The 21,048-nt window shown below is 41.2% G+C and overlaps 1 protein-coding gene across 50 annotated transcripts in view; it reads left to right on the top strand.

Moving 5' to 3' along the window:
• The window catches only part of Ttn (titin), a 266,741-nt gene extending 246,838 nt beyond the window's left edge, over window positions 1–19,903 (top strand). For 49 of the 50 annotated variants that reach the window (XM_058580253.1, XM_058580254.1, XM_058580267.1 and 46 more), the window contains 22 exons: window positions 25–315; window positions 410–706; window positions 848–1,153; window positions 2,048–2,353; window positions 2,439–2,720; window positions 2,894–3,487; window positions 3,607–3,894; window positions 3,996–4,295; window positions 4,753–5,055; window positions 5,341–5,643; window positions 5,757–6,341; window positions 6,470–6,775; window positions 6,895–7,194; window positions 7,852–8,427; window positions 8,525–8,830; window positions 9,307–9,900; window positions 10,023–15,715; window positions 15,838–15,994; window positions 16,697–17,388; window positions 17,482–17,635; window positions 18,153–18,455; window positions 18,587–19,903. In XM_058580253.1, coding sequence (XP_058436236.1) covers window positions 25–315; window positions 410–706; window positions 848–1,153; window positions 2,048–2,353; window positions 2,439–2,720; window positions 2,894–3,487; window positions 3,607–3,894; window positions 3,996–4,295; window positions 4,753–5,055; window positions 5,341–5,643; window positions 5,757–6,341; window positions 6,470–6,775; window positions 6,895–7,194; window positions 7,852–8,427; window positions 8,525–8,830; window positions 9,307–9,900; window positions 10,023–15,715; window positions 15,838–15,994; window positions 16,697–17,388; window positions 17,482–17,635; window positions 18,153–18,455; window positions 18,587–18,885 — 13,235 coding nt within the window. In that variant the 3' untranslated portion in view covers window positions 18,886–19,903. The remainder of the gene's footprint in view (window positions 1–24; window positions 316–409; window positions 707–847; window positions 1,154–2,047; window positions 2,354–2,438; window positions 2,721–2,893; window positions 3,488–3,606; window positions 3,895–3,995; window positions 4,296–4,752; window positions 5,056–5,340; window positions 5,644–5,756; window positions 6,342–6,469; window positions 6,776–6,894; window positions 7,195–7,851; window positions 8,428–8,524; window positions 8,831–9,306; window positions 9,901–10,022; window positions 15,716–15,837; window positions 15,995–16,696; window positions 17,389–17,481; window positions 17,636–18,152; window positions 18,456–18,586) is intronic. The other variant, XM_058580271.1, reaches the window with a different exon arrangement.
• The last annotated feature ends 1,145 nt before the right edge of the window (window positions 19,904–21,048 follow it).

The following is a 21,048-nucleotide window of genomic DNA, read 5'->3' as shown; positions in this document are numbered from 1 at the left end:
CACATCTCTTTTGCGTATTGACAGCTCCACCCAAAGCTGAACTGGATGCCCGATTACAGGGTGACCTGGTTACCATCAGAGCAGGTTCAGATCTTGTTCTTGATGCCGCAGTTGGTGGCAAACCTGAACCCAAAATTATCTGGACCAAAGGAGATAAAGAATTAGATGTCTGTGAAAAAATCTCTATGCAGTACACTGGCAAACGAGCCACTGCTGTGATCAAGTTCTGTGACAGGAGTGACAGTGGAAAATATACCTTAACAGTGAAGAATGCCAGTGGGACCAAGGCCGTGTCTGTCATGGTCAAAGTACTTGGTAAGCATGGTACCAGTTCTTGAACTGTTACAGCATTTTCGAGGGTGAGCGGAAAGAATGGTCTTCATCAAGGCTTATCACACATCTGTTTCAGATTCCCCTGGCCCCTGTGGAAACCTCACTGTCAGCAGAATAACCGAGGAGAAATGCACTTTAGCCTGGAGCCTTCCTCAGGAAGATGGAGGAGCAGAAATAACTCACTACATTGTAGAGCGCCGTGAGACTAGCAGGCTCAACTGGGTGATCGTGGAAGGCGAATGCCCCACTCTATCCTATGTAGTTACCAGACTCATCAAGAACAACGAGTACACGTTCCGAGTGAGGGCAGTAAACAAATATGGCCCTGGTGTGCCTGCTGAATCAGAGCCAATTGTAGCCAGAAACTCATTCAGTGAGTATTAACACTTTTAAACACTTTGGTGACCAAAACATAATGGGATCAGGAAGGGGGGAGAGGGGAAAAGGGCATTCATGATAATAGTGATTGTGTTCAATTCTGATCATTATCCTTATTTCCATACAATACAAACAGCTATTCCATCACAACCTGGCATCCCTGAAGAAGTCGGGGCTGGAAAAGAGCACATCATTATCCAGTGGACAAAACCTGAATCTGATGGTGGCAATGATATCAGCAACTACCTAGTAGACAAACGTGAGAAGAAGAGCCTGCGCTGGACACGTGTCAACAAGGACTATGTGGTATATGACACCAGGCTGAAGGTGACCAGCCTGATGGAAGGTTGTGACTACCAGTTCCGAGTCACGGCAGTGAATGCTGCTGGGAACAGTGAACCCAGCGAAGCTTCCAACTTCATTACATGCAAAGAACCATCATGTGAGTTCTAAGAATCATACGTTAACCTAATGCCCATCAAAACCATTGACAAATAATTGTCCAACATGCCATTCCAAAGAGCTTGTAAAATTTATGAAATGTGCATGCCTAGAAAAGTGTATGTTAGTCTATCTTAGATACAGGCTAGACAGAGAACCCTGTACTTCTGTTGGTAAGTTAGCATTAGTGTTGCTAATAAATTATTAGCTAAATTATCAGTGTCGATAAATTATCGCAGCATTTTTTCCAATTTGTGAAAAAGAAATTAGTCTGCTATCAATATGAAAAATATGTTTCGTAAATCTTCGTAAGAGTGCATTATAGTGGAAACTACTGAAAAGAAAAAAGTCAAGTCCCTTTTGAAAAGAGGCCCAAGAGGAGTATAAAATTTCTAATATTTAATAAGTTACTCATAAAATAATTGTTATGAGAGCTTCAAAACTAAGAGACAAATCCTTTTACAGAGGTTGAGCTCAAGAGCTCAAAGGAATAATTCATTGGTACTGAATGGAGGGATGAGGAAACAGATTCCTGTGTTCAATAGAAACATAGAGGTGATAAATGATATAAACCCAGTGAAAGAGAGCAACTAAAGAAAGTCCCCACAAACAGCTAAGCCCACTGTTTAACCTAAGAGAGAATACATTCAGCTAGCCAAAGTAGTAGGGAAGAAACATCTAACTTCCTGAAGCAATCTGATTATTAAAATAATATTAGTGATTATGTGGCATATATAGCTGTCCTGTAATATCAGAAAAGCCCAGTTACAAAGCTGGTCTCGCTGAATATGAACAAAGAGCAATAATGCCTTTGTGAATCTAGAAAACCAAAATTACAATTCTCAAAGTTTCCTTGTTTGTATAATATCGACATCCCACTTTTTAAATTCCACAGATACCCCTGGACCACCTTCTGCTCCAAGAATTGTGGATACCACCAAGCGCAGCATTAGTTTGGCATGGACCAAGCCCATGTATGACGGTGGTGCTGACATCATTGGATATGTTCTTGAAATGCAAGAGAAGGACACCGATCAGTGGTACCGAGTGCATACCAATGCCACGATAAGAAATACTGAATTCACCGTGCCAGACCTTAAAATGGGCCAGAAATATTCCTTCCGAGTTGCAGCTGTGAATGTGAAGGGTATGAGTGAATACAGCGAAACAATTGCTGAAATTGAGCCGGTGGAAAGACTAGGTATTTATAATGAAAGCTTTTAAATGAATTAATTTCTCATTCTACCTGTTCATGAATTAATTAAATTTTGGTATTTACTTTCTAGAAATACCAGATCTTGAGCTTGCAGATGATCTAAAGAAGACTGTGACCCTCAGAGCTGGGGCCACGTTGCGCCTAATGGTGTCTGTATCTGGAAGACCACCTCCCGTCATCACATGGAGCAAAAAGGGGATTGACCTTGCAAACCGGGCAATTATTGACAACACTGAGAGCTATTCTTTACTTATTGTGGACAAAGTTAATCGATATGATGCTGGAAAATATACAATTGAAGCAGAAAATCAATCTGGCAAGAAATCAGCAACAGTCCTTGTTAAAGTATACGGTAAGTCTTAAAATTGAGCACACTGTGAGTAGATTCTCTAAAATGGCTCTTTGACTATGATTGATCACTTCTTTAGAGAAGACCTGTGTTGATTATATTTTCCTTTCCCCAACCCCAAATTTATCAACCAATCAGGCAAAGAGGAAATATGGATCTTTCATTCTATTTTTTAGATACTCCTGGTCCTTGTCCATCAGTGAAAGTTAAGGAAGTTTCAAGAGATTCTGTGACTATTACTTGGGAAATTCCCACAATTGATGGTGGTGCTCCGGTCAACAACTACATCATTGAGAAACGTGAAGCTGCCATGAGAGCATTCAAAACAGTCACTACCAAGTGTAGCAAGACACTTTACCGCATTTCTGGACTTGTAGAAGGAACCATGTACTATTTCAGAGTCCTGCCAGAAAACATTTATGGTATTGGAGAACCTTGCGAAACATCTGATGCAGTCCTAGTCTCAGAAGTGCCATTGGTGCCTACAAAGCTAGAGGTGGTTGATGTCACCAAATCCACTGTCACTCTCGCCTGGGAAAAACCACTTTATGATGGTGGTAGCCGACTCACTGGATACGTTCTTGAGGCCTGCAGAGCTGGCACAGAGAGATGGATGAAGGTCGTCACACTAAAGCCCACAGTGCTAGAGCATACTGTTATTTCCTTAAATGAAGGTGAACAGTATCTATTCAGAGTGAGGGCACAAAATGAGAAAGGTGTGTCAGAACCAAGAGAGATCGTCACAGCTGTGACTGTACAAGATCTCAGAGGTATGTACTAAATAGCCAAAAAATAACAATAGTAAAATAAAATGAAAACATTCAGAGTTAATAACACTTTATTGTTAGAAATAATGCCTAAAACTAAATGCCTAATTTCTCTCTCATAGTGTTGCCAACAATTGATCTTTCTACAATGCCTCAAAAGACTATCCATGTCCCTGCTGGCAGACCCATAGAGCTGGTGATTCCTATTGCTGGACGTCCACCTCCTACTGCTTCCTGGTTCTTTGCTGGTTCTAAACTGAGAGAATCAGAGCGTGTCACAGTTGAAACGCACACTAAAGTAACTAAATTAACCATCCGTGAAACCACTATAAGAGATACTGGAGAGTATACACTTGAATTAAAGAATGTTACTGGAACTACTTCAGAGACCATTAAAGTTATCATTCTTGGTAAGAATGTGTGACAAAGATACAAGAAAGTTGTTGATGTTCGGTCACCCAATTTTAATTTGAAGTAAAAATTAATTTTCTGGATTTCTTTTTCTTTTTAGACAAGCCTGGTCCACCAACTGGGCCCATCAAAATTGATGAAATTGATGCTACATCAGTTACCATTTCCTGGGAACCCCCTGAATTGGATGGTGGTGCTCCATTGAGCGGCTACGTAGTGGAACAACGTGATGCTCACCGTCCAGGATGGCTGCCAGTTTCTGAATCAGTGACTAGACCAACATTTAAATTTACCAGACTCACTGAAGGAAATGAGTATGTGTTCCGGGTGGCGGCAACAAACCGCTTCGGGATTGGCTCTTACTTGCAGTCTGAGGTCATAGAGTGCCGCAGCAGCATCAGTAAGTCCTCGCAGCCTTCTACCACTCTCCCTGCCTCTGATTATGAATGTTAACAAACAAGAATTGGTTTTCAGTATGCCCTGATGAGATGAAAACTGGCTCATAAAATTAACTCCAGGATCTAAGGTTTCTAAGCCTCCTTTTAACATGATTTCTTTTTTAAATGTCTTCATTCTTAGAGAAGAGGGGAATTAGAAAAGGAGCATGGAAAGAAGGAAGAAATGGAGGAAGAGAAGTAAGACGGAACCATCAAGCTGTTATAAGAAAAAATAGAGTGCATGCATAAAGTTTATAAATTGAAGAAAATGAGGAACAGAAAAAAAGTACAAAAGTGAAAGCATTGGGAAAAATATTCACAAGTGTTTCTAATATACCATTTAAAATGCCAAAACATGAATAAAATGAGTCTTTAATTTATTCTCAATGCCATGTTGTGTTTACCTCTGTCTTTCTGTAGGCATTCCTGGACCGCCAGAAACATTACAGGTATTTGATGTCTCCCGTGATGGCATGACACTTACTTGGTATCCACCTGAAGATGATGGCGGCTCCCAAGTGACTGGATATATTGTGGAACGCAAAGAAGTGAGAGCAGATCGGTGGGTCCGTGTAAATAAAGTACCAGTGACAATGACACGGTACCGCTCCACTGGCCTTATTGAAGGCTTAGAATATGAACACCGTGTCACCGCCATTAATGCAAGAGGGACTGGAAAACCAAGTCGTCCTTCCAAACCCATCGTTGCCATGGATCCGATCGGTAAATAACATTTTGTATAAGTCAAGCTTATTGAGATAGAATTTATATGTAGTAAAATTCATCCTTCTGAAGCATGTAGTTCTATGAGTTCTGAAAAATGTGCTGTTTTGGAATCACCACCGTAATTAAACTACAGGAAATAGAATACAAAGATTTAGAAAACAAAAAATAGTCTAATGCTAATAGTCCATCAACAACTCAACTGAATGTGTTAGATGGCATGGTTAACTTTCAGTTTTGCAGCAACTTTAACAAGTTATGTTTTTGTTTTATTCCTCTTCCCAGCTCCACCAGGAAAGCCACAAAATCCAAGAGTAACTGATACAACAAGGACATCGGTCTCCCTAGCCTGGAGTGTTCCAGAAGATGAAGGAGGATCTAAGGTCACAGGGTACTTGATTGAAATGCAAAAAGTAGATCAACATGAATGGACCAAATGCAATACCACCCCAACCAAGATTCGGGAGTATACTCTAACACACCTACCTCAGGGCGCTGAATACAGATTCCGTGTCCTAGCTTGTAATGCTGGTGGACCTGGGGAGCCTGCTGAGGTACCAGGAACTGTCAAAGTTACCGAGATGCTTGGTAAGACGTGATCATTTACTTTCTGCTATACCTACCTTAAGACTTATTGCCTAAACCTCTCACATTTAAAAAAAAAAAAAAAATCTAAATTATAACCTTACCTTTTTCCCCAGAATATCCCGACTATGAACTTGATGAAAGATACCAGGAAGGTGTCTTTGTAAGACAAGGTGGAGTCATCAGACTTACCATACCAATCAAAGGAAAACCATTCCCAATATGTAAATGGACCAAGGAAGGCCAGGATGTTAGTAGGCGCGCCATGATTGCAACATCTGAAACACACACTGAACTTGTGATCAAGGAAGCAGTCAGGGAAGATTCTGGAACTTATGACTTGGTTCTGGAAAACAAATGTGGCAAGAAGACTGTTTACATCAAGGTCAAGGTGATAGGAAATCCCAACACTCCAGAAGGGCCACTAGAATATGACGACATTCAAGCCCGCTCTGTAAGGGTCAGTTGGAGACCTCCTGCTGATGATGGCGGTGCCGACATCTTAGGCTACATCCTTGAAAGAAGAGAAGTGCCTAAAGCTGCCTGGTATACCATTGATTCCAGAGTCCGGGGTACATCTCTGGTAGTGAAAGGCCTCAAAGAAAATGTGGAATACCATTTCCGCGTTTCAGCAGAAAACCAATTTGGCATAAGCAAACCCTTGAAATCTGAGGAACCAGTCATACCAAAAACACCACTGAGTAAGTACTTGTTCAACCACAAAATTGTAAAAAATTACTTCAGTATTCTTGTTTTTAAAATGAAAGCCATCAGTTTCCACGATTTGAGACAGTCTGTGACAGGTATGGGTTTTCCACTTTATTTATAGATCCTCCAGAACCTCCAAGCAATCCTCCAGAAGTACTCGACGTGACCAAGAGTTCTGTGAGCTTGTCCTGGTCCCGACCTAAAGATGATGGTGGCTCTCGAGTCACAGGCTACTACATTGAACGCAAGGAAACATCAACTGACAAGTGGGTCAGACACAACAAGACTCAGATAACCACCACAATGTACACTGTCACTGGGCTTGTTCCTGACGCCGAGTATCAGTTCCGCATCATTGCACAGAATGATGTTGGCCTAAGCGAGACCAGCCCTGCTTCTGAACCAGTTGTCTGTAAAGATCCATTTGGTAAGGAGAAAGCCTCCAGAAGGACTAAAAATCAAAGAAGCAAACTATCTTGTTGACTCTTTTTCTCTTATTTTGCCTGTAAATCTTATTCTCTTCTCAATTTTCTTAAAATATTTCAGATAAACCAAGCCAACCAGGAGAACTTGAGATTCTTTCAATATCCAAAGACAGTGTCACTCTACAGTGGGAGAAACCTGAATGTGATGGTGGCAAAGAAATCCTTGGATACTGGGTTGAATATAGACAATCTGGAGACAGTGCTTGGAAGAAGAGCAATAAGGATCGTATCAAGGACAGGCAATTCACAATAGGGGGTTTGCTGGAAGCTACTGAATATGAATTCAGGGTTTTTGCTGAAAATGAGACTGGGCTTAGCAGACCTCGAAGAACAGCTATGTCTATAAAGACTAAACTAACATGTAAGTAGCCTTGAGTTCTCTGCCTATAATTTATAAACTAAACAACATATTAAGACTAACTATTCTTCTATACTAAGTAGAACTCCATCAAGATTTACTGGAGAACAAGTGTTTGGAAACAAATCATTTGCTTTGGCATATGGATACATAGGGAATAGCTGATAAGTTCTCTGAGAAATCATTCATGGCACATAATGCCAACAGGAGATGTTAGATGCATGAACTAAAGCACATTCCTGGAGCAAATTCTCTCTCTAATGCAATGGTGGTTTGTTTTGTGTTTTTTTTTTTTAATACCTCTTAGCAAGATTCAAAGGGTTAACAAATGTACCCAACTCAAGGAACCTAAGAAGGGGCAAGAATACTTAAGGTTTATAGAGAGAATGCATATTTCCCCAAAATCTTTTATTACATTGTTAATGTCCTCCCAATCATAAAACAGTCACTCTATATAACAATATGATGATGGGCTCAATTCATTCATTTTCCACATGACTTTAGCAAAATGACTTCAAAGAATCTGTAAGAATTGAAGTCATATGTAACTGTTAGCATAATAGTGCTACCAGTAGGATAAATTCATTGCTGATGTACAAGGACAAAGGATTATAGATTCAGTAGTAATAATGCATTAATATTATGATTCATCTCCTCCAGCTGGAGAGGCCCCTGGAGTACGCCAAGAAATGAAAGATGTTACCACCAAATTGGGTGAAGCTGCTCAACTCTCATGCCAGATTGTCGGAAGGCCTCTTCCTGACATCAAATGGTACCGATTTGGTAAGGAGCTCATACAAAGCCGGAAATATAAAATGTCTTCAGATGGACGCACACATACTCTGACAGTGATGACAGAGGAACAAGAAGATGAAGGTGTTTATACCTGTATAGCTACCAATGAAGTTGGAGAAACAGAAAGCAGCAGTAAGCTTCTCCTGCAAGCAGCGCCACAGTTCCATCCTGGTTACCCACTGAAAGAGAAGTATTATGGTGCTGTGGGTTCCACGCTTCGACTTCACGTCATGTACATTGGTCGTCCAGTACCTGCCATGACTTGGTTCCATGGACAGAAACTTTTGCAAAACTCAGAAAACATTACTATTGAAAACACTGAACACTATACTCATCTAGTCATGAAGAATGTCCAGCGTAAGACTCATGCTGGGAAATATAAAGTTCAGCTCAGCAATGTCTTTGGAACAGTTGATGCCATTCTTGATGTAGAAATACAAGGTATTTTGGTTTTGCTTATGGTGATTTTCTGTTTTTTAAAAAAAATCTTGGGAAATGCACTATGAAAATCACTACAATTATATTTTTCTCCCAACAGATAAACCAGACAAACCTACAGGACCGATTGTGATTGAAGCTCTACTAAAGAACTCTGTGGTCATCAGCTGGAAACCCCCAGCTGATGATGGCGGCTCTTGGATCACCAATTACGTAGTAGAGAAGTGTGAGGCCAAGGAAGGGGCTGAATGGCAATTGGTGTCTTCAGCCATCTCAGTGACAACCTGCAGAATCGTGAACCTCACAGAAAATGCTGGTTATTACTTCCGGGTTTCAGCTCAGAACACCTTTGGCATCAGTGATCCCCTGGAGGTGACCTCAGTTGTGATCATTAAGAGTCCATTTGGTGAGTACAACCTGGACCCTCTTTTCTCTTATCTCATACACTAACACCTGTCTTTACAAAAAAAAAAAAAACTCTTTTAAACAGAAATAAATTTTGAAAAGAAATAGCAAAGATTCAGATAAAGAAGAATACCTTTTCTCTCACTTTAATTGAATGTTTGCATATCTAAAAGGAGACACATATAGTCTAGCTCCATCTTTATAGGGGAGTTTTATTTTTTGACACATTTCTTAGCATAGGTTAACTAGTTCCATTTGTCTAAAATAGCTATATTAAATAGAACTTTGGAATTATTCACTTTTAGGGCTGGGGTTGAGGCTTAGTGGTAGATTGCTTGCCTAGCATGTGTGAGGCACTAGTTTTGATCCTCAGTACCACATAAAAAATAAGTAAATAAAATAAAATTTAAAAAATAATAAGCTTTTAATAAAGATGCCTGTTTCACCTCATGACTTAAATCTTTTATTTTCTAATAGAAAAACCAAGTGCTCCTGGCAAACCAACCATTACTGCTATCACAAAAGATTCTTGTGTGGTGGCTTGGAAACCACCTGCGAGTGATGGAGGCGCAAAGATTAGAAATTACTACCTTGAAAAGCGTGAGAAGCAGCAGAATAAATGGATTGCTGTGACAACAGAAGAAATTCGAGAAACGGTCTTTTCAGTGCAAAACCTTATTGAAGGTCTTGAATATGAGTTCCGTGTGAAATGTGAAAACCTAGGTGGTGAAAGTGAATGGAGTGAAATATCAGAACCTGTCACTCCCAAATCTGATGTCCCCATTCAGGCACCACACTTTAAAGAGGAACTGAGAAATCTAAATGTGAGATATCAGAGCAATGCTACTTTGGTCTGCAAAGTGACTGGTCATCCAAAACCTATTGTAAAATGGTACCGACAAGGCAAAGAAATCATTGCAGATGGATTAAAGTATAGGATTCAAGAATTTAAGGGTGGTTACCACCAGCTCATAATTGCAAGTGTCACTGATGATGATGCCACAGTTTACCAAGTCAGAGCTACCAACCAAGGTGGATCCGTGTCTGGCACAGCCTCCTTGGAAGTGGAAGGTAAACACGAATCAATAAATGTCAATTTGGTGTCTGATAACCTACCATTAAAATGTTGGGGGGAGTGTTACACTTAATGAGATTACTACATCATATTCTTTTTTTCTTTTATTCTGATACAGTTCCAGCTAAGATACACTTGCCTAAAACTCTTGAAGGCATGGGAGCAGTTCATGCCCTCAGAGGTGAGGTGGTCAGCATCAAGATCCCCTTCAGTGGCAAACCGGACCCTGTGATTACCTGGCAGAAAGGACAGGATCTCATTGACAATAATGGCCACTACCAAGTTATTGTCACAAGATCCTTCACATCACTTGTTTTCCCCAATGGAGTAGAGAGAAAAGATGCTGGTTTCTATGTGGTCTGTGCTAAAAACAGATTTGGAATTGATCAAAAGACAGTTGAACTTGATGTGGCTGATGTTCCTGACCCACCCAGAGGAGTAAAAGTCAGTGAAGTCTCACGAGATTCTGTCAACTTAACGTGGACAGAGCCGGCTTCTGATGGTGGCAGCAAAATCACCAACTATATTATTGAAAAATGTGCAACTACTGCAGAAAGGTGGCTTCGGGTAGGACAGGCCCGAGAAACACGTTACACGGTGATCAACTTATTTGGAAAGACAAGTTACCAATTCCGGGTAATAGCCGAAAATAAGTTTGGCCTGAGCAAGCCTTCTGAGCCTTCAGAACCAACCATAACCAAAGAAGATAAGACCAGAGCTATGAATTATGATGAAGAGGTAGATGAAACCAGGGAAGTTTCCATGACTAAAGCATCTCACTCCAAAACCAAGGAACTCTATGAGAGATATATGATTGCTGAAGATCTTGGACGTGGCGAGTTTGGAATTGTCCACCGCTGTGTTGAAACTTCCTCAAAGAAAACATTCATGGCCAAATTTGTCAAAGTCAAGGGGACTGATCAAGTTTTGGTAAAGAAAGAGATTTCCATTCTAAACATTGCTAGGCACAGAAATATCTTATACCTCCACGAATCATTTGAAAGCATGGAAGAATTAGTTATGATCTTTGAGTTTATATCAGGACTTGACATATTTGAGCGCATTAATACAAGTGCTTTTGAACTCAACGAAAGAGAAATTGTAAGTTATGTTCGCCAAGTCTGTGAAGCACTGGAGTTCTTACACAGTCATAATATTGGACACTTTGACATTAGACCAGAAAACATCATTTACCAAACAAGAAGGAGCTCCACAATTAAAATCATAGAATTTGGTCAAGCTCGTCAGCTGAAGCCAGGGGACAACTTCAGGCTTCTGTTCACTGCCCCTGAATATTATGCACCGGAAGTTCACCACCATGATGTTGTCAGCACAGCCACAGACATGTGGTCACTTGGGACACTGGTATATGTGCTGCTGAGTGGTATCAACCCATTCCTGGCTGAAACTAACCAACAGATAATTGAGAATATCATGAATGCTGAATATACTTTCGATGAAGAAGCATTCAAAGAAATTAGCCTCGAAGCCATGGATTTTGTTGACCGGCTATTAGTGAAAGAGAGAAAATCTCGCATGACAGCAACTGAGGCACTCCAACACCCATGGCTGAAGCAGAAGATCGACAGAGTCAGTACTAAAGTCATTAGAACTTTAAAACACCGGCGCTACTACCACACTCTGATCAAGAAAGACCTCAACATGGTTGTGTCAGCAGCCAGGATCTCCTGTGGTGGTGCAATTCGATCTCAGAAGGGAGTGAGCGTTGCTAAAGTTAAAGTCGCATCCATCGAAATAGGCCCAGTTTCTGGGCAGATAATGCATGCAGTTGGTGAAGAAGGAGGATATGTCAAATATGTATGCAAAATTGAAAATTATGATCAGTCTACCCAAGTAAGCTGGTATTTCGGTGTCAGACAGCTGGAGAACAGTGAGAAATATGAAATTACCTATGAAGATGGAGTGGCCACCATGTATATCAAAGACATTACCAAATTCGACGATGGTACCTACAGATGCAAAGTCGTCAATGACTATGGTGAAGACAGTTCTTACGCAGAGCTGTTTGTTAAAGGTGTGAGAGAAGTTTATGACTATTACTGCCGTAGAACCATGAAGAAAATTAAGCGCAGAACAGATACCATGAGACTCCTGGAAAGACCACCAGAATTTACCCTGCCTCTCTATAACAAGACGGCTTATGTGGGTGAAAATGTCCGGTTTGGAGTAACTATAACTGTCCACCCAGAGCCTCGTGTAACATGGTATAAATCGGGTCAGAAGATCAAACCAGGTGATGATGACAAAAAGTACACGTTTGAGTCTGACAAAGGTCTTTACCAATTAACAATCAACAGTGTCACTACAGACGATGATGCCGAGTATACGGTTGTGGCAAGGAACAAATACGGTGAAGACAGCTGTAAAGCAAAGCTGACGGTAACCCTACACCCACCTCCAACAGATACAACCCTAAGACCCATGTTCAAACGGCTACTGGCCAACGCAGAATGCCAGGAAGGCCAAAGTGTCTGCTTTGAGATCCGAGTGTCAGGCATTCCCCCACCAACATTAAAATGGGAGAAAGACGGACAGCCACTGTCCCTTGGGCCTCACATTGAAATTGTCCATGAAGGCTTGGATTATTATGCTTTGCACATCAGAGATACTTTGCCTGAAGACACGGGTTACTATCGAGTCACAGCCACAAACACAGCTGGGTCCACCAGCTGCCAGGCTCACTTACAAGTGGAACGTTTGAGATACGTCAAACAGGAGTTCCAGAGTAAGGAGGAACGGGAACGCCACGTCCAAAAACAGATTGACAAGACGCTCAGAATGGCTGAGATTCTTTCCGGAACTGAAACTGTGGCCCTGACACAGGTAGCCCAAGAGGCTCTGAGAGAAGCGGCTATCCTTTATAAACCAGCCGTGAGCACCAAGACTGTAAAAGGGGAATTCCGACTTGAAACCGAAGAAAAGAAGGAGGAGAGAAAACTCCGCATGCCTTATGAAGTACCAGAGCCACGCAAGTACAAACAGACCACCATTGAGGAAGACCAACGCATCAAGCAGTTCGTGCCCATGTCTGACATGAAATGGTATAAAAAGATCCGTGACCAATATGAGATGCCTGGGAAACTGGACAGAGTGGTTCAGAAAAGACCCAAGCGCATTCGCCTTTCCAGATGGGAACAGTTCTACGTGATGCCCCTCCCGCGCATTACAGATCAATACAGACCTAAGTGGCGCATTCCCAAGCTGTCCCAGGATGACCTGGAGATGGTGAGGCCCGCCCGCCAACGTACACCCTCTCCAGAATATGACTTTTATTACAGGCGCAGGAGACGCTCTCTGGGTGACATCTCCGATGAAGAGCTGCTCCTCCCCATTGATGACTACCTGGCAATGAAAAGGACAGAGGAGGAGCGGCTGCGTCTGGAGGAAGAGCTTGAGCTGGGTTTCTCCGCTTCACCCCCCAGCCGAAGCCCTCCACGTTTTGAGCTTTCTAGCCTCCGTTACTCTTCTCCACAAGCTCACGTCAAGGTGGAGGAATCAAGAAAAGACTTCAGATATTCGACCTACCACATCCCTACCAGGGCTGAAACGAGTACGAGTTATGCAGAGCTGCGGGAACGGCACGCCCGAGCCTCGTACAGACAGCCCAAGCAGCTGCAGAGGATCATGGCCGAGAGGGAGGACGAAGAGCTGCTCCGTCCGGTCACTACCACCCAGCGTCTCTCAGAATACAAGAGCGAGCTTGACCACATGTCCAAGGAAGAAAAGTCTAAAAAGAAATCAAGACGACAGAGAGAAGTGACCGAAATAACAGAAATTGAGGAAGAATACGAAATCTCAAGACGTGCACAGAGAGAATCGTCCTCCTCCGCCTCCAGGCTCCTGAGACGGCGGCGCTCCCTGTCACCAACTTACATTGAGCTAATGAGGCCGGTGTCGGAATTGATCCGATCACGTCCACCACCAGCTGAGGAATACGAAGAGGACTTAGAAAGAAGATCCCCTACTCCAGAGAGGACCCGCCCACGTTCCCCCAGTCCTGTGTCTAGTGAGAGGTCACTCTCAAGATTTGAGAGGTCTGCAAGATTTGATATCTTTTCCAGGTATGAGTCCATGAAAGCCGCTTTAAAGACTCAGAAGACATCCGAGAGGAAGTATGAAGTCCTGAGTCAGCAGCCTTTCACACTGGACCACGCCCCTCGAATCACACTAAGAATGCGCTCCCATAGGGTGCCCTGTGGCCAAAATACTCGCTTCATCTTAAACGTTCAGTCTAAGCCAACTGCTGAGGTTAAATGGTACCACAACGGTGTGGAGCTCCAAGAGAGCAGTAAGATTCATTACACCAACACAAGTGGAGTCCTGACGCTGGAGATTCTGGACTGCCACAGTGATGACAGCGGAACCTACCGCGCTGTATGCACCAACTACAAAGGAGAAGCTTCTGACTATGCAACCTTGGACGTAACAGGAGGGGATTATACCACCTATGCATCCCGGCGCAGAGATGAAGAGGTCCCCAGATCAGTTTTCCCTGAGCTGACAAGAACAGAGGCATATGCAGTTTCATCGTTTAAGAAAACATCTGAGATGGAAGCTGCTTCTTCCGTCAGAGAAGTGAAATCACAGATGACAGAGACAAGGGAAAGTCTCTCATCCTATGAACACTATGCTTCTGCAGAAATGAAAAGCACTGCGTTAGAAGAAAAGTCACTGGAAGAAAAATCCACAACCAGAAAGATCAAGACAACACTGGCTGCGAGAATTCTAACAAAGCCACGGTCCATAACTGTGTACGAAGGCGAGTCTGCCAGGTTTTCTTGCGATACAGATGGTGAGCCGGTACCAACTGTGACCTGGCTGCGGGGAGGGCAAGCGATAAGTACTTCTGCCCGCCACCAAGTGACCACTGCAAAGTACAAATCGACCTTTGAGATCTCTTCAGTGCAGGCGTCTGATGAAGGCAGCTACAGCGTGCTGGTAGAGAACAGCGAGGGGAAGCAGGAAGCACAGTTTACCTTGACGGTTCAGAAGGCCAGGGTTACAGAAAAGGCTGTGACATCCCCACCCAGGGTCAAATCCCCAGAACCTCGGGTAAAATCTCCAGAAGCAGTGAAGTCTCCCAAACGAGTGAAATCTCCAGAACCAGTGACTTCTCATCCAAAAGCTGTGTCACCTACAGAGACAAAGCCTACACCAACAGAGAAAGTTCAGCAGCTGCCAGTCTCTGCTCCACCAAAGATAACTCGATTCCTGAAAGCAGAAGCTTCTAAAGATGTTGCAAAACTAACCTGTGCAGTTGAAAGTAGTGTATTAAGTGCAAAAGAGGTCACCTGGTACAAAGATGGCAAGAAACTGAAGGAAAATGGGCATTTCCAGTTTCATTATTCAGCCGATGGTACCTACGAACTCAAAATTCATAACCTCACTGAGTCTGACTGTGGGGAATATGTCTGTGAGATTTCTGGGGAAGGTGGAACTTCCAAAACTAACTTCCAGTTTATGGGACAGGCCTTTAAAAGTATCCATGAGCAGGTATCCAGCATATCTGAAACTAAGAAATCAGCTCAGAAAACTGCCGAGTCAACAGAAACTAAGAAATCAGCTCAGAAAACCGCTGAATCAACAGAAACCAAGGTATCAGCTCAGAAAACTACCGAATCAATAGAAACCAAGAAAACTGAACCAAAAGCTCCTGAACCAATTTCCTCAAAACCAGTAATTGTTACTGGGCTACAGGATACAACCGTTTCTTCAGACAGTGTTGCTAAATTTATAGTTAAAGCCACCGGAGAACCGCAGCCAACCGTCAACTGGACAAAGGATGGAAAGGTAACCAGTTCTTAACTGTCCCTTTTTCTTTTTCAAAAACTAACCTCTCCCTTCATCCCCACTCAAAAATAGAAATTAAAATTAAGTGACTTTTAAAAGTTCAAATCATTTGCATTCCACAGGCTATTACACAAGGAGGTAAATATAAACTCTCTGAAGACAAAGGAGTATTCCTCTTAGAAATTCATAAGACTGAAACTTCTGACAGCGGACTTTATACTTGTATGATAACAAATTCAGTTGGATCAGTGTCCTCCAGCTGCAAATTGACAATAAAAGGTAGGCCAACGTTTGTTCTTAACCAACATTTTCCAGAAAACAATATAAAGGAAACATTTTTTAACATCCCCTATTACATACACAAGAAAATTTTAAAAACATATTTTTTCTAATTCTAGAATGCCATTTGTACATAAATATATAAGCACAAACAGTTAATGTAAACCTTTATATCAGTATATAGATCATGCATATTTATATGTGGAATTATATAAGATTCCACAAACAAACCCAGCCCCCAAGAATAAAGTCAGGTAAATATACAAAATGGTACTGCTTCCTTAAACTTTCACTCTTGTTTTTTTCCAAAGTGATACAAAGTTAATGAGAGGCTATATCTGTTTTCCCAATTAAAATTTGTTTGCTTTCATCTCAGTCTTTTAAAAGGTGATTTAATTTTTCAGTTACTTGAAATATTTTCAGTCCACACATCTCCTAAATCTTTTCACTATTCTTTTCAAGACTTTTTTTTCCTTAAGTCATAAAAATCATCTTCGACTTAGTTTAAGGAATCCTTACACTTAGAAGTCATACATGACAATTTTCCTAGATTGGATCTGAGACAGAATTGGTTACCTCTACATATATAGGTTAGAATTTTTTTCCTTCTGACTCTATATTATGAACATGCAAAATCTAAAGAAAGGGTGGAGGGAGGTCTTTTTCCAATTAAGTTTGCCTTACAGAGATTTCTTATTTTAGCTATAAAAGACACTGAGGCACAGAAAGTATCTACACAAAAGACCTCTGAAATCACACCTCAGAAGAAGGCAGTTGTCCAAGAAGAAATTTCCCAAAAATCTCTGACTTCTGAAGAAATCAAGGTGTCAGAGGTGAAATCTAAAGAAAAGTTAGCATTCAAGGAGGAAGAATCAAAGGTTCTGATCTCTGAAGAAGTCAAGAAATCAGCAGCAGCCTCCCTGGAAAAATCCATTGTCCATGAGGAAATCACAAAAACATCACAGGCATCAGAAGAAATTAGAACTCATGCTGAGATAAAAGCCTTTTCTACTCAGATGAGTATAACCGATGGTCAAAAAGTGACTTTAAAAGCCAACATTGCTGGTGCCACTGATGTGAAATGGGTCCTGAATGGCATGGAGCTCACCAACTCTGAGGAGTACAGATACGGGGTCTCAGGCAGTGACCAGACCCTGACAATCAAGCAAGCCAGTCACAGAGATGAAGGAATCCTCACCTGCATAGGCAAAACCAGTCAAGGCATCGTCAAGTGTCAGTATGACTTGATCTTAAGCAAAGAACTCTCAGATGCTCCAGCCTTCATCTCACAGCCCAGATCTCAAAATGTTAATGAAGGACAAAATGTCCTCTTTACTTGTGAGATCAGTGGGGAGCCATCTCCTGAAATAGAATGGTTTAAAAACAACTTGCCAGTAAGTGAAATCATGAATGCATTACTGAAGAAAAATTTAGATACCATGTCTATCGATGAAGAACATAAATACCGTTTTTCTCCTTCATTTTAGATTTCGATCTCTTCAAATATCAGTGTAAATCGCTCCGGAAATGTATACACTCTTGAAATCCGGAATGCATCAGTAAGCGACAGTGGAAAGTACACAATTAAAGCCAAAAATTTCCGTGGCCAATGTTCAGCCACTGCTTCCTTAACAGTCCTTCGTAAGTATATCTTGGCCATTTCCCTTACTTAAGGTTTTCGTGGGGTTATGGGGGTGGTTGTTGCCAGAGTGCAGACAACTCTCAAAAGCTGCTATCAATTCCATGTGGAAAAGGGATAGGCATCCTGTGTGAATTCACCCTTACAGTTGGTTTCTTTACAGCTAAACAGAAACTTGGATAAGTTGAATTTCCAAGCAAAGCTACCAACTACCTTGTAACACTTACTTTCAGAATGTACAATGTCAATTATTTTCTATATCACTAATCATTTTTCTCCTAGTGACTCCTAGCATCTGCATGTAATGTAATGATAGGAAATATAAGGATTCGTTTCTTGGAGACATTGAGCTAGCTCTTGACAAATGTATGTATTCATGTATTCGCTTACGCTTCAACAGCAAATTGTTTGGGTTATGTTTCTGTGTGTCTTAAGTTTTCATTTCTGTAAGTCATTGTCAGATGTCACCATTTAACCAGATGTCATTGATGTTCACTGTGTATCTGCTATGCTCCACAGCTCTAGTTGAAGAACCTTCCAGAGAGGTAGTATTGAGGACAAGTGGTGACACAAGCTTGCAAGGAAGCTTCTCGTCTCAGTCAGTCCAAATGTCTGCCTCTAAGCAGGAGGCCTCCTTCAGCAGTTTCAGCAGCAGCAGTGCTAGCAGCATGACTGAAATGAAATTTGCAAGCATGTCTGCCCAAAGCATGTCCTCCATGCAAGAGTCCTTTATAGAAATGAGTTCCAGCAGTTTTATGGGAAAATCTAGTATGACACAACTGGAAAGCTCAACTAGTAGAATGCTTAAAGCAGGCGGAAGAGGTGAGCAATAAAATTACTGGTAGAGGTAGACTAGCCAAGTAGCGTGGTGTAGTCTTTAGTACACATAATTTAGTAGCAAGCATATCGTTATTTTTTCAGTGATCCTAAAACCTTTTTGTTGTTCCCTAAAGGAATTCCACCTAAAATCGAAGCTCTTCCCTCTGATATCAGCATCGATGAAGGCAAAGTTCTAACAGTAGCCTGTGCTTTTACGGGGGACCCAACCCCAGAAATAACATGGTCCTGTGGTGGAAGAAAAATCGAAAACCAAGAACAACAAGGGAGATTCCACATTGAAAACACAGATGACCTGACAACCCTGATCATCATGGACGTACAGAAACAAGATGGTGGACTTTATACCCTGAGTTTAGGGAATGAGTTTGGCTCCGACTCTGCCACTGTGAACATAAACATTCGTTCCATTTAAGAGGGCCTTGTGCCCTTATACTCTACATTCATCATTCTTAACTTTTCACAAATAATTCACATGGACTAATCTTTCTGATCTGTAAATATTTTTTAAACAGTAGTTTTGTATCCACCTAAATGAGTCAAGTTCAAAAATACACATTTCGATCTCTCATAATTGTTGACCTAAGAATATTAGACATTTCCTAATGACATGTACATACTGTATATAGCCGGATTAACGGTTATAAAGTTTTGTACCTTTATTTTATGACATTTTACAATGTAACTTTTGAAACTAACTGTTGGCAGGAGAAAGTTTCTTATGGAACGAATACCCTGCTCAACACTTAATCTTTGTGCCTCAACATACTGTTGATGTCTAAGTATGCCTCAGTGGGTTGAGAAATTCCCCACTGAAGATGTCCTACCCACCTCAAAGATGATGCTGCTGCACATGTCATCTGATATGTGCACCAATACCTATTGAATCAGAAATGTAAGGCATTGGTGATGTTTGCATTTACCCTCCTGTAAGCACCACTTTAATGTTTTACATTTTCTTGATGATGTCACACTTAAAATTATCATGACTTAAATATTACCAGAGCAAAGTGTAACGGCCAACACTTTGTTCGCTCATTATACACTGTCTCTGCCATAAAGAGTGCCTGGATAGCTTGGAAAAGTACCATCACCTGGCCATCCCCTCATTTAACCAAGTTATCCAAGTATTCCTATGCCAGAGCAGTGTCAACTCCTGGAGGTCCCAGGTGCAGTCAATGCCTTTGTGTGGTAGCTCTAAATTTAAATTACAACTGAAAAACCGGGCAACTAAGCAATGAGCCACAGCAAAAAGTAAAGTACAACAACATAATAAAGCTGTTGTTAAGTTAAAAATAACATTACAAACTGCCCAAAATGTCAATTTGATGTAGTTCTTTTCATGCAAGTATAAATTCAATTGTTAGTGATACTATTACTGGACCTCCTTGAGATAGTAACAACAAAATAAAGCAAGCTATCTGCACCTCAAACTGTGTGGTGGTTGTTTTCTGTAAGATTTTAAGGTAGAGAAGTATGTGCTTCACACATCACAGATGTGATCATAGATAAAGCAACACAACTTGAAAATAGCCCATGTTAATAAGTTCTTTTAAGCAAATATTTAAGTTGCTGTTTTGTATATTTTGCTTTAAAAGTCTAGATATAGTTCTTGAGGACAAATTTATCCTCAAAAGCTTGTGTTCTAAACTTATTAAGATAAACTGTTTTATGGGAGGTGAGTCAACTAAATTCAAAGATGAACATCTGCATTTCACAGTATTTTGTGCTAGATACCAGACAGAACAATGCAAAGATAAGTAAGATGACATGGATCTTGTCCATTTGAGAAGTACAGTGAACAGAAAATGACAAACACAGGGACTGAGTCCATATTAACTACTGTAGCTCCAAAATGAGACAGAACAAATGAAAGACTTAGGACTGAAGAACTTATTTAAATAGTATATTTCTACCATGCTTTTTGAAATAACTGATACTCCATTTAAAAAAAGTAAAAAATCTAGCACCATAAACACCTGTATTTATCCACTTCAGTTAGCTTAACAGTAATTGTAAACCCACGATGTTGGTTATTTGCTTAAATTGACCTCCTTAATGTAACTGCAAGTGTTCAAAGATGAAGCATATGTACCATTGATTTTTATTTTCCAAAGGAAGATCTTGGATCTTCATTAATTTATTCGTCAAGTTTCCTATCTTAAATCAGATTCCCAAAAGCAAAACTCAGATTCTTGTCTTAACCCAGAGCCTGGAATTTTGGCTTTTTAGCTGTTTTGGTCAACAAAGAACTGCCCTTCGCAGCAGGTGCTCCTCTTCATCTGCTCACCTGAGAGGTAAATATTCACTAATAAAGACAAGGATTCTTGTCTTGGTTAAATCTTCTCAGGAAAAAGGGGAAGCAGGCACATAGGGCAGAAGAGGAAAGTTAAGAAAGACTGTAGAATCAGCAGCAGCCTCAACCCAATCTCACAGGAAGCATCAGTCCCTGGAACCACAGAGCTGATTCCAACCAGAGCTAGCGGGAAGCCCTTTTGTACCTCCTTGCAATCAGTCAAGGGCTACAGGATGTGATGGGGGAGGGGAGAGGAGCGGGAAATAACCTCCCAGGTGAGGC

Source organism: Marmota monax, unplaced genomic scaffold (genome assembly GCF_021218885.2).
Source record: "Marmota monax isolate L192 unplaced genomic scaffold, Marmota_monax_Labrador192_F-V1.1 WCK01_AAM20220418_F8-fsc00007, whole genome shotgun sequence".
In the NCBI taxonomy this organism is placed as follows: Eukaryota; Metazoa; Chordata; class Mammalia; order Rodentia; family Sciuridae; genus Marmota; species Marmota monax.
The sequence above is the reverse complement of the archived record's forward strand: the minus strand, read 5'-3'. Positions and strand labels throughout refer to the sequence as shown.